The sequence below is a fragment of the Schistosoma mansoni genome, chromosome 6, assembly GCF_000237925.1.
Source record: "Schistosoma mansoni strain Puerto Rico chromosome 6, complete genome".
NCBI lineage: Eukaryota > Metazoa > Platyhelminthes > Trematoda > Strigeidida > Schistosomatidae > Schistosoma > Schistosoma mansoni.
In genome coordinates, this window is record NC_031500.1 from 12,715,705 (window position 1) to 12,729,112 (window position 13,408).

A 13,408-nucleotide genomic window follows, 5' to 3' on the forward strand; every position below is an offset into this window, starting at 1 on the left:
TAAGTGTTCTGGCGCGAGACTGGTAGGTCCTTGGTTCGAATCTCGCGAGTGCGGGATCGTGGATGTGCACTGCTGAGGAGTCCCATAATTGAACGAAACGGCCTTTCCAGTGCTTCCAGGTTTTCCATGATGGTCTAGCTTCAATTGACTCACGCTTTCAACTATGAAAATATAATTCCTTGTCAATAGCAGTAGTATTATTAGTATTAGTATTACTAATATTAATACTACTATTGGTATTAGTAGCGTTTTAGTGGACGAGAACACAAGTGGGAACAATTGAATGTATTTCAATACAAAATTACAGAACAAGTTAGTCAAATCTGTGAACCATACAGTAAATACTTCATTTGCAAAACATCAATCAATCGTCTCACACTTCATTGTTCATTTGTTTCCATACCAATTATTCTTTGTTCTCGTTCTCTTTTCTTTGATCTTCTTAACGTTGTGCCTTCAGGCATTTCACTTTCCCTTGATGAGACATACCAATATCTGTCGACATCAGTAGCACACAAACACACCACCACTGAAGACAATGGTGAATGTATCGCTCAACTTCATGGATTAATTGAAGTTAGATATTAATACCGTTGGATGCCGACCGACTCAGTGTTGTAGAGGTTAAGCGTTCGCGCGCAAGACTGATAGGTCCTGAATTTGAATTTCGCGAGGTGGGATCGTGGATGCTCACTGTCGAGGAGTTCCACAACAAGATGAAACGACCGTCCTGTGCTTTCAGGTTTTCCATGATAGTCTACCTTCAATTGACTCATGAATTCAACTACAAAATTACTAAACAAATAGTTATCCTTACCCCCTAAAACACAATATCAATAATGATAATCAACTTACTATTATATTTGTCTTATCTATATTGATTAATTTATTAAATTGTTTAAATGATTGATTTAATATTGATTGTTCTTTTTCATTATTTGTTGTCATGATTGTTTTATTTGTTAATGAACAATAAAAATTATCATAAAATTCATATGAATGTAAATTTTTATTGATTATAGATGGGATAGATGTATTGATTATTGATAATTGTTCATTTATATTACTCGTATTACACTTCATAGGGGATATATCCTTTATTGGATAATAACATTCATTACAATATAATGGTGGTAATGGATATAATGGATGATTATGTAATTGAGAATATTTTTGTAAATTTTTAGTTTTATTTGGATGAATTGATGATGGTGATGATGATTTATCTGAATTCATTAAAACAAAACAAAACAAAAAAACTTTCGATCATTATATGAAATTTGGTAGTTTTTTGAAAGAAAAGAAATAATAATTTTAATAGTTGAGATCATGAGTCAATTAGAGATAGACCACTATAGAAAACCTGAAAGGAATGGACAGTCATTTCGTCTTATTGTGAGATTCCTCAACAGTGCTCATCCATGATCCCATCTCGCGAGATTCCAACCCATATCCTATCATTCTCGCGCACGAACGTTTAACCTCTACAACACTAAGCCGGTCGCCATCTAACGGTGTTAATGTCTAACTTCAACTAATCCATGAAATTGAGCGATACATCCACCATTGTCTTCACTGAATTGATATCTCACAATAGACCTGGTTGAACTCTACTGGTTACCGCTTCTCACTAGAACTTCAGGAAATATTTCTTGGAGCCAGTCACTAGCGAGCATATGATCATTGTCAGAAGGGAGAGATTCGAACCCAGGACCTATTGATTTCGCGCGTTCACTATTGAAAAGTTTCCACAATAGGACGAAACGGTCGTTTAATACTTCTAGGTTTTTCATGGTGGAATAGCTTTAATTGGCTCATGACATCAACTATTAAAATTACTATAATATCCACAAGAACCTCTTCAAAAACAAAAAATGTTAAATAAACAATATGGTGTAAATTGGATCAAAGGGAATTCGAATAAATATTTTATACACTGCTAGTGCATTGGCAATCCATGAACTCAAGCTTGAACTTTGTGTGCCAAATACGATTCGTCCAACCTCTCATCCTTCCTTGGCTCTAATTCCCTTTAGTGGTATGTTCTGGTTCTTTTTTTTCCTTTTTTCTACATTTTTATTCGATTATTATTGATTTTTTAAAACTTATTGTTTTGTAATTTTAAACTCCATTTTTGCTTATAATGCTTGTGAATTAAGGCTATATTGAGGCAATACGCACAGTGTGCACATGTGCCAATAACAGACTGATCAATTGCAGTCCTAAACATCAATGGAAGATTCAAACAAACAATACCAAGTGAATCTAATTATCAGAAGGGTTTTGGTGGAGATCTTAGTAACTTTATAGAGTCGAGATCATGAGTCAATTTAAGCTAGACCACCATGGAAAACCTGGAAGCACTGGACGGCCGTTTCATCCTAGTGTGGGGCTCCTCAGCAGTGCGCAGTCCTGGGTTTGAATTTCGCGAGTGCGGGATCGTGGATGCGCATCGCTGAGGAGTCTCACAATAGCACGTAACGGCTGTCCAGTGCTTCCTGGTTTTCGATGGTGATCTAGCTTCAATTGACTCATGATCTCAATTCTATGGGTCTAATTAGTTATTATCATAACCTTATACATGTTTTCTTGATTATCATTGAATTTTTATTATTATAAACTTTATGTATGTCGTTTTTCTTCATATCTGTTAATTGGACAATTGTCTGGTTCGTAAATTATTTTCAGCTTTACACTCCTTTCTTACCCCTTGATTATTGCTAATATGAGTCTTGAATCAATTTATGATGTAATCTTTTGCTATCCTTCCATATAACTATAAATGAAAATGTACAGCTTAAGTAAATGATCTCGTCGAAAAGAAAATTCTCTTCGCTGAATTTTCTTTATTTGTATTGTTTGTTTAGATCCTCCGATTAATGTTTAGATCTGCAATTGATTAGTCTCTTTTTGATATATGTGCATCCTGCGTGGATTGTCTCGAGGTTGTCTTAAATCACGTACATTATAAGTAAATATGGATAGTGGCTAGCAGTAAAATTCAGGAACATCAACTCTTGGATTTAGGTACATTCATCTGACAACTCCCATATGGGACGAAACTCATGTCCTGAATTCCACTACTAGCCACCATCAATCTTTGCTCATAATTAATATGGTTACAGTAACTAGACTAGATTTTAATGATTTTTTTTTGATTAATTTTCAGAATGGAAATTTGGTTTTCTTTTATTGATATATTGATTCTTTGAGTAGATATGTCATAAAATTTATTTGTACTTATAAGTAGATTGTTTTGTTTTGTGGGTTAGGACTAGTTAATTGAATCTATACAGGTTATTTCAAGAGATCAATTTAAGGAATCTTAAACAAGTCGATAGTTATTATGATTCAATTAAGACAGTAACATTGAGATACCGAGGGATTTAAGTGACGATACAATTTAATTGTATCCAGTTGAAATGACAAACTTCATATTCATGAATCGATGGTTAGTTCCTTCAAGTTAAAATATTGAATAATAATACACTAAGATTCGTATTTATATTACATAACTCTACTTATGCATATTGATCATAAGTGATTATGAAGTTGTTGTTAATTTCTCTTTTTCAAAGACTTTACAATTGTACAGATATCTAAACAAAGATGGGTAGTGGCTAGCAGTGGAATACAGGACGCGCGTTTCGTCCTATTTGGGATTCGTCAGCTGGATGTACCTGCACATATACCAACAAGAGACTGATCAGCTGAAGTCCTAAACACCAATGGGAAGATTCAAACAAACATTATCATGTGAATTTGTTCAGATATCTGTTTTTAATTACTAAAAGGTTTCAATAAACTTATTAAATATGATCGATTATTGTACTTTAGTAAAGTGTTTGTTGTCATTATAAATCAGTATCCATTTTATTGTAAGGTTTGATTACTTAAATTCGACGCATTGCTCGTAATGCAGTTGTTAGGAAACGGTTACTAGGTAAGGATGGTAAATGGATTGATGAAGTAGTGAAACTTCATCAGTTGAGATGGCTTGGAAATGTGTTACGTATGACGAACCAACGGCTGCCCCGATGTGAAATGTTTTATGGTGTAGGAGTAGGTTGGAAGAAAGCTAGGGGCGGCCAGATCAAAATATGGCACAAATCCATGAAGTCACAGATAAGTGAACTGAGCCATGCTCCTCTCTTTATTCGATTGTAATTTATAACCTTTTCTGTTAAAATTTGGGATATTGTTCCTTGAGTAAATGATCAATTTGGCTACCATAATCCCATCAGTTTTTGTCGAATAAATTTATTTGTCAAAAAGGTAAATATCTTTTAAAAACAAAGTATGACCATCAATGCTAAGGTTGAACTTGATAGTTATAGATAAATTGGGTGGAAAGTTGGTAATAAGTATATTTTTTGTTACATCACAATCAATAGTAAAATGTATTTTTTACGTTTTGTGACTGGATGTAATCCACTTCTTCGGAGTAAATAAACAGCCGATATTGTTTAGGGTCACAAAAGGTCAGAAATACAGTTTTCTTCTCATTGGAATATAGCAAAACATATATTTATTATTCACCTGCGACCATGTTTAAATTCTATCTGTAATGTCGAAATCATGAACTGATCCAAGTTAGACTACTGGTGAGAAACTGAAGCACTGGATCACCGTTTCGCCCAAGTAAATGACTTCTCCAAAGTGAGGATCTACCACTCCTCCAGTAATAATCAAACCCACAACCTTCACTTTCATTCTCGAACGCCTCACGTCAGACTACTGAAATGGTACCCAACGGTGTTTGTATCTTAATTCAATCAATCCACTATCTGACTAGCCATCTATTGTCTTCGATGGGTATCAGTCTCACACCCAACATAGATGAGCTCCACTGGTAACGGCTTCTCACTAGAACTGTAGAAATTTCCTCTCGAAGTTAATCATAAGTGTGTACATGACAATTGTCAGTCAGGGGTTGTGGAGATTGCTGAATTTCATCGAAATCATGGATCAATCTAGTTTAGATCGGTTGGGACAATTATATGTAAACACCTGTTCGTTTTACAAGAAATTCTATTATGATAGCTTTCTTGTAAGTAAACTAATTCAATCTGAATTTTTCAGGTGATCAATGTTTATCTAATTTAGTTTAGATTCTGGTTTCAATACCTATGGTTTATTAAAAATTCTTAATAGAAGCTTACAATAAGGTAATAAAAAGTTGTTTCTCTTTCGTTGGTGAAAATGAGGCAATACGTACAGCATGCACATATGCCAATTAGAGACTGACCAGTTGCAGTCCTAAACATCAATGGGAAGATTCAAACAAACAAGACTAAATGAACTTAAACTTCACCCCCTTGCACAAGCAAGTGGCTATCAGGACTCAGTAGCTGAGTGGACAACGTGATGGTGTTTGAAGCGAAAGGTACTGGGTTTGAGTCCCAGAGTGAACATCAACTCTGAGATGCAGGTACATCCAGATGACGAGTCCCAGATAGGAAAAAGTGCGCGTCAAACTGGATTCCACTGCTAACCAATATCCATCTTTGCTTACGATCTGAATTATCTTTATCTAATAATAATGAAAGCTAGTCCTTAATTTAACGGATAACATATTGGCGTTTAAAATGGAATGTTCTATGTTCAGTTTACAATGTGTACATCAACAGTAGGTTGCATATTCATACAACTAATGAGTAGAAATAACATCATCTGCATTCCATTTTTACTTGCAATTCATCTACTCTATCAGGGGGTTCATTATAATGAGATAAATGAAATGAAAAATTAAGGTAGGATTTTTTTAAAACTTGATTGTCCCAATTTTATACTACTGAATATCATAAGTTGTTGGTCATTATCTGGGCCAATTTGTTAATTTCATTAGTTATAAACACATAATTGTATAGTATTCAGTGTATTAAAGGAATCTCAGTGGTCTATCGGCTAAGCACTTGCGCGCGAGGCTGGTAGGTCCTGGGATCGAATCCTTGGTTCGAACGCTTAACCACTAGACCACTGAGTAGTAGTGTAATATCACTAATTGGTTGAAGTTTTTTATATAAATTATTAAATAATAACTCAATAGTTCAGTGATTAAACTCTAACCAATAGATCTAAAGTTCTTCAATTCAATCCCCTTTGATGGGGTAGGGGATGAAAAATGTTAAGCACTCCTGTATCTAGTCTAAACCAACTGTTTAGTAACTTCTGGTTTTTAATGGTTATCTACTCAGACTTAATCCCATGATACAAACTATAAAATAAGTGCTTCCAGGTTTTCCATTTTGGTCTAACTTCAATTGACTCATGATCTCATCTATTGAAATTACTATAATATCCATAAAAACCTCTACTGATATTAATAACATATGCTCACTAGTGACTAGCTTCAAAAGGTATTTCCTGGAGTTCTAATGAGAAGCAGTAATCAGTGGAGTTCAACCAGGTCTATTGTAAGATAGTAACTCACTGAACACAATGATAAATTTGTCGTTCAATTTCGTTGATTGGATTAAGTTAGACATTAACACCGTTGGATGTTGTAGAGGTTAAGCGTTCACACGCGAGACTGATAGATGCTTGGTCGGAATCTCGCGAGATAGGATCATGGATGCACACTGCAGAGGAGTCCCACAATAGAACGAAACGGCCTTTCCATTGCTTCTAGGTTTTCCATGATGGTCTAGCTTCAATTGACTCATGATCTCAACTATTGAAATTACTATAAAATAAGTATTAAATTAAACAATACAATAATGCAAATGAAATCTAACCTTCTTTTACAAATTTCTGCGGATTATGTTCAGTAATCAAATTAGAATTGTGTAATTTTGGATGATGATGTTGGTGATGTTGATGACGAAAGTCGGATCTTATGGATAAATCTTTTGTACTATTCATATTACGCTTATGCTCATTCGAAGGACTTGGGTTATTATAATTATGATTATTATTATTATTATTATCCGATGTTGATGGTAATTGTTCATTTGATGATTTATTATTATAATTTCTACCAGAAATGAATGATGATGAAGTTGATGTAGATGGTTCTGGTGAATTGAATTGACGAATGGATGTATAATATGATTCAGTATAATTATTATTATTATTTGGATCTGGATGAATATATTGATTATTATTATGATTATTATTACTATGAGTAGTATATTGTGAATTCCCATCAATTGACCAATTAGATGATGGACTAAATGAATCATTTGGTGTTATTTGATGATTAGTACTGTTAACTTCACTGGAGTTATATTGAGGACGGCTATGATGACGATGGTGATGGTAATGATGTGGATCAGGAATAACTGCAGATAAAGATAACAGGGAACCGCCTAAATCGGATAATGAGGCAGTTATACCTTCTCCTACACTATTTCCATTATAATGTAAATTACTAATAGTTCTTGTAGGGTAATCACTATTAGATAATGTTGTTACCGGAGGATATTGTGTATTACTATTATTATTATTACCATCAGTAGTAATACAATGGAAACGTTGATCAGTAATACTTCCATTACTTGTATTGTGATCATTATTAATTATACTATTACTATTGTTATTCACTGATGAATCGTTCTGACTTTTTCTACTTTCACTAGTACAATATGCGCTTGTATCTCCGCTACCATTTAATCTACATTGTTCTAAATGATCTGGATAAATGGAATTAGGTTCGATTAATTTAGAATTAGAATCAGGACAATAGGTAGTTTGTTGTTGTTGTTGAGTCTGTGATTCATGACGTTCCGATGAAACTGGACGATCTATAAATGTAACAGAGAAAAATAATCTACTTCATAAGATGTTCCGTTTTCAGTATTCATATACTCTGATAAATAAAATTATCAAAGTCCGTTCAATACAGTTTGATCATATATAATCAGGTTAGAGGTTTACTATTACATAAATGATTAGTGATTAAGAAACAAGAATAAATAAATATTTTTATATTGACATTGCAAACTGATCTCAGTTAGACAATCACTGAAAGTTGAGAAGTTTTGGATAGCTTTTTCGTCTTATTTTCAGAACTCCTTGGTACTGTATATTTGTTACCCTACCACAGGAGGTTCGAACCGAGAAACTCTAAGTCTCATGTCAAGCTCTCAAATTTCAGAAAATTCAACCGACACAATTGTTTATATTGCTAAATCCAGACAATTTAAGATGACTGAAAACTCTGTTTCTTTTTCTTTTGTGGGTATCTGCTTCGTTCCTGTTATTCGATTAACAATTAGGCACATAAATTGAAGCTTGAATTTCAATGAAATCTTCAATCCTTATAAGTAGGACCGTCAATACGTTATGATAACTAGTTTCATATACGAGATTGATTTTATGCAAGATTTTTGAATAAAAGTGACGAGGGGACGTAGACATAGGTTCCGTGTAAATTAGATCTCGTAGGTAAAACATATCTTCAATATTGAGATAACGAATGCTTTTCTCGGGATCCAATATAACATGTAAGATGCATTATTTCTGTATGAGATCTAATTACATTTCCCCTATTTTGCTTATATGTAATATTCATTAAATAGTTATCAAATGCTGGCGGGCTCAATGTATAAACGAGTATATTTTGATAAAAGGTTCGTTGTCAGTTTTGGATGATGAATCTATATCACCATCTGTTAGTTCTTTTTTTTCATTTTACTATACTAATCTCGCTATTTCATTTAGCAAACATCAGTTTCATCGGTTATGACATAGATATTTTGAAGGAACTTATCTAATTACAAAATATTGAGAACTACTTAATGTGAATACTGAACTGATTAACATTTGGAAGATCATAATTAGATGATAAGTTGTAGATTATTTAAGATCATTTTTCTCCGTTTACAGTATTAAGCATAATTTATGAGAATGAATTGGGAAATTCTTTAGAGCTTTTACTAAATGTTAAAATATTTAATAGTTTGCTTTATGACTTCCACTTAAACTTCACGTAGTTAGGCGTCAGCCGATAGACCTTGAGGTTGTGGGTCCCATCTCTGGTAGGGTTTTGGGTAAGCAGTAAGATGTACAGTACTCGCTAGTTTTCAAATTCATCTCAATCAAGATAAATCTGTGACGAATGCAACCCAAATTACTTAACGATTAGGCATCCTTTTAAGAGGATAACCCAGTTCTAATCCCCTTTAAATATATTTTTATATAGATCTATCCAACTCTATTTTTTATCCCTCAAAAATTTATTTTAGACTCATTTCATTATACGATCTCTCAATTAATGCATGTTACTTGAAACACTATGATCTCTGACATTCTATGTTATCTAAATTTATCACTATTGTTTTTATTCTAACGTTTTTAAAATACATTGTAAATGGCATATTATTACCCCCAAATGCCCTGGTACGGCCGAGAGTAGGAAGAGTTAACTCTCTCGCTCTCTCTCGCGAAATGCTCTTACATGGTCACATGCATACAACTACTGCCAGGGAAGTCCTATTCACCGCCTTCTCATGGCAGGAGTACTGTTTACGAAATTGAGAGGATGACAAACAAATGTCCGAGGCTTCAACTGGGTTGGTGGATACAGAGGTTCCACACAGGGGAGTTGGAAAACCCTGATTCAAAACCGATTGTACACATGGTATCCTGGATCCTGATGGAACGAATGGAGTATGAACCTATTGTTAGTCACCAATTACCACGGGACTGCATCTCCCAACGTTGCTCCACAGCCTTGTGGATTAGTCCTCTAGGTCAAAGGCTCAGGGAATGGTGCCCTAAGAAAACCACCCGTGTAGTATTCCAACCTTCCCACAAACCGAATGAGGAAGTGTGGCGCATATATATTTGGTTCTTCCTTGTACCAATGTTTATGTGTTTAAATAAATAAATACATATTATTCACTTCAACACTTAAAAACTCCGGCTAAAATACATATTGTCTTGATACTGTATAATTTTTGAATTCTGTATTATAAAAAAGGGAGTATTTTTCTTAAAACTGCCTATTTATTTTTATTAATCATTCATTTGAATTTGATATCTAATAGTATGATTAAGAGACGTTAGTTGCGAGGCTTGAAAAATTTGGGTTCTGTTCGTGGAGCGGTTTTCGTGTAGACTTCAGAAAAGTTCTATTATCAAACGAATCATATCTCTAGTTAACACTAGTATTTAGTAATACTCCAAATGATATCTATTTGGCATATAAGTCATACATGTATTTATAATTTTTTTACGGTTATTTTATCATTGGGTGGTAATCAACGTCACTTTTGTTTAATCCCTTATTACTAATCGAATTCTACTGATTGAGCTACAATGTGGATTGGTGTTTAAATGACTGAACATAGTGTGCACTTTTTTAAGAAAATATGTAGATTCGTACAGTTGACAGAAAACTTTGTTTGATCTAGGTTTCACACGATTTAAGGCTCATCAGTAACATGTATCTGTAATCCTGATAGAAAGCTACTTCCCTAGATGGATTGGAACTTATTGTAGTGCCGTGATTCGTTAATCGTTCACCTAGATAACCGATATAATTACAAACTTAACGTTGCATAAAATCAGAAGGCAAAGAGAAGTAGCAACTACAGTTTATTGTCAAATAACTCAGGCCAGAAAGCTACTAGCAGCTGAGCGAATATCGGCGAGCAGCAAGCATTTACATGTGCAATTTATAGTCGAATTTAATAATGGCACAGCAAAAGAAAACAGAAGCTGATAATAAGATTTACGTGCATACATATGTGAGGAGGAGTATAAGTCATCAAATGATACTTAAGCAATCAACATTTTGGCTAGAGTGTCATATGAGAATTGTTATTATCTAAATGATGATTTCTGTTAAGTTAATAAAAAAGCTTAACCAAAATTAACCATAATCGAAATTGATTTGTAGGATGGTTGCTATATAATACATCACCTAGCTTTACAGCCTGAATCTATCAGAGAACATCAGCTCCACTTAGATTAAAAATACATTTTATTGACTAGTGTTCAATAGGGTATAATCTACATCAAACAGGGTTTCCTGCCAACTACCTGAGGTATGCTTCACTGACTAATGTTCAATAGTGTATAATCTACATCAAACAGGGTTTTTTGCCGACTATCTGATTGACGTTCAAGTACCTGACAGACTAGAAAAAATCTTTAAAATCGCAATAGAGGACCTTTGTTTGTCATTCATTTTATTGATTCGAATCTATTGTAAATCATGAGGTGTACACTAAAAGATTCATGAAAACTCATTTACAAATATTGTAAACAAATATGTATAGTGGCTAGAAATGGAATCCAGTTTGACGCACGTTTCGTCCTATTTCGGACTTGTCAGCTGGATTTACCTGCATCTCAGAGTTGATGTTCACTCTGGAAGTTGAACCAAGCACCTTTCGCTTCAAACGCCATCGCGTTATCTACTTAGCTACTGAGTCCTGATAGCCACTTGCTTGTGCAATGGGATGAAGTTTAAATTCATTTAGTATTGTTTGTTTGAATCTTCCCATTTACAAATGACTAATGTAATAGATATATACATTTTCTTTCAAAGTAAATAAAGCATAATGTTTACAAAATAAAAACTTTAATTTTTTTTCAAGTGAATCTATTTATTTATTTATTTATTTATTTGTCCTAAGATACTTCTATATTTAATGTAAACAAATCGAGAGTTTCCTTGGAATTTTCTTTGTTTCTCTTTTTTTCTTTTTTTCGGTTCTCTTTTTTTCTTTTTTCCGTTTCTTTTTTCTTTTTTTTTTAACAAAGTACACATATACAATCTCCCTTATAGAAGCATCTATCATTTATTTACTAACTTACATACAATTAGACAATGATGACATATACAATGTTCAAACATTAAAAATGGCGGTAAGAATAACAGTAATGGAAAACAAAAAGGAAAAAAAAAGAAAATGGCCTTATTTTTTAAGATATACAATAATACTACTTATGGATTATTATTATTATAATATGATGATTCATAATAATAACAACAAACAAAGGTACTTTGATCTCTTTTCATTATTGGTTATGAATAATAGATGAATTATGATTATTGATAGTACTACTAGTACTATTAGTAGTAGTAGTTATAGTACTACTACTACTACTAGTAGTAGTCGTAGTAGTAGCAGTAGTAGTAGTCGTAAGAGTATTATTACTATTATATAAACGAATACCAAGAAGAGGAATACATAGAAGAATATATAAAGAAATAATGTATGTATGAATCAAGATTGAAATGGTCCATTCTAGACATGAACTTCTAGATGTACACTGAAAAACAAACAAACAAACAAATAATCATCTATTTACACCGTCTACTTCTTTTCTTTAAAGGTATAATTTGAAGTTGCTTGTTTGTTTGTTTGCTTGTTTGTTTGTTTGTTTTTCTAATCCATATGAATTAATGTTGATCATGAATAAAAGATTACATTTGTAACACCGTATTCGAATACTTATCCATTCTATATGTTACATGTACTACACAATGAAGGTGTTCAGTTTAATCTCATATCAGAAAATGATTATACACCTCTGATATGTATATATATACTGATAGTATTCAGTCTTGGTAATATACACACATATATCCATGTATGTTAGTAACATGTATAGAAGAATAGTTGGATAGATATGGTGAAAGAGTTAATACTAGATTGTTTTCTATATGGATACACCAGGTGATGTTTTGGGAATAATCCTTAATAGATTTATGATGTATTAAAATCAAGTACCCAATGAATGATTTAATTAAGGATGTATGATAGAAAACAAACGTAGAATGTATTACCATTATATACATATCATTATCTTTATCTATAATACATTTACCATAAATGTAAAAATAATGAATATTGGTGTGAATCAGGCGTCTGTTTTGTATATAGCAACGCTTATGTATATATAACCAAAAGTATATTAAGAAAGATACAAGTTACAATCCACCTGTTTAATAATCCTTTTCTAGTTATTGAATTATTAATGAAAAAGAAATCTGTTGTGATATTAATCAACATATGCTCATTAGTGACTAGCATCAAAAGGTATTTCGTGGAGTTCTAATGAGAAGCAGTGATCAGTGAAGTTCAACTGGGTCTGTTGTGAGATATCAACTCACTGAAGACAATGGTGGATGTGTTGCTCAATTTCGTGGATTAGTTGAAGTTAGACATTAACACTGTTTGATGCCAGCTCAGTGTTGTAGAAGTTAACCTCGTATCTGAATCTCATTACTAGCACCAGTTCTTATAAGAATAGTTCAAGCTGTTGACTACATCTAACCACAATGTCAATTTTAAAATATTCTTTAGCTAAACTTTATTTAACTTCACTTTATACTATAAACAAAATATTCATTTAATCAGTAATCTTAATTGAAATTCCCCATATTATTGTACAGATATCAAATCTTAATATCCTTTTCTATGATTTGAGAGATACTGATAACAGTGAA

General features: G+C 33.0%; 1 protein-coding gene across 1 annotated transcript in view; it reads right to left on the reverse strand.

Annotated features, from left to right (window-relative positions):
* Positions 1–13,408, reverse strand: part of Smp_141520 (hypothetical protein) — a gene marked incomplete at both ends in the record, with an annotated part of 68,727 nt that overhangs the window by 16,434 nt on the left and 38,885 nt on the right. Inside the window, 4 exons of the mRNA XM_018798303.1 lie at positions 856–1,226; positions 6,738–6,889; positions 7,157–7,343; positions 7,572–7,745. Coding sequence (XP_018653258.1) covers positions 856–1,226; positions 6,738–6,889; positions 7,157–7,343; positions 7,572–7,745 — 884 coding nt within the window. The remainder of the gene's footprint in view (positions 1–855; positions 1,227–6,737; positions 6,890–7,156; positions 7,344–7,571; positions 7,746–13,408) is intronic.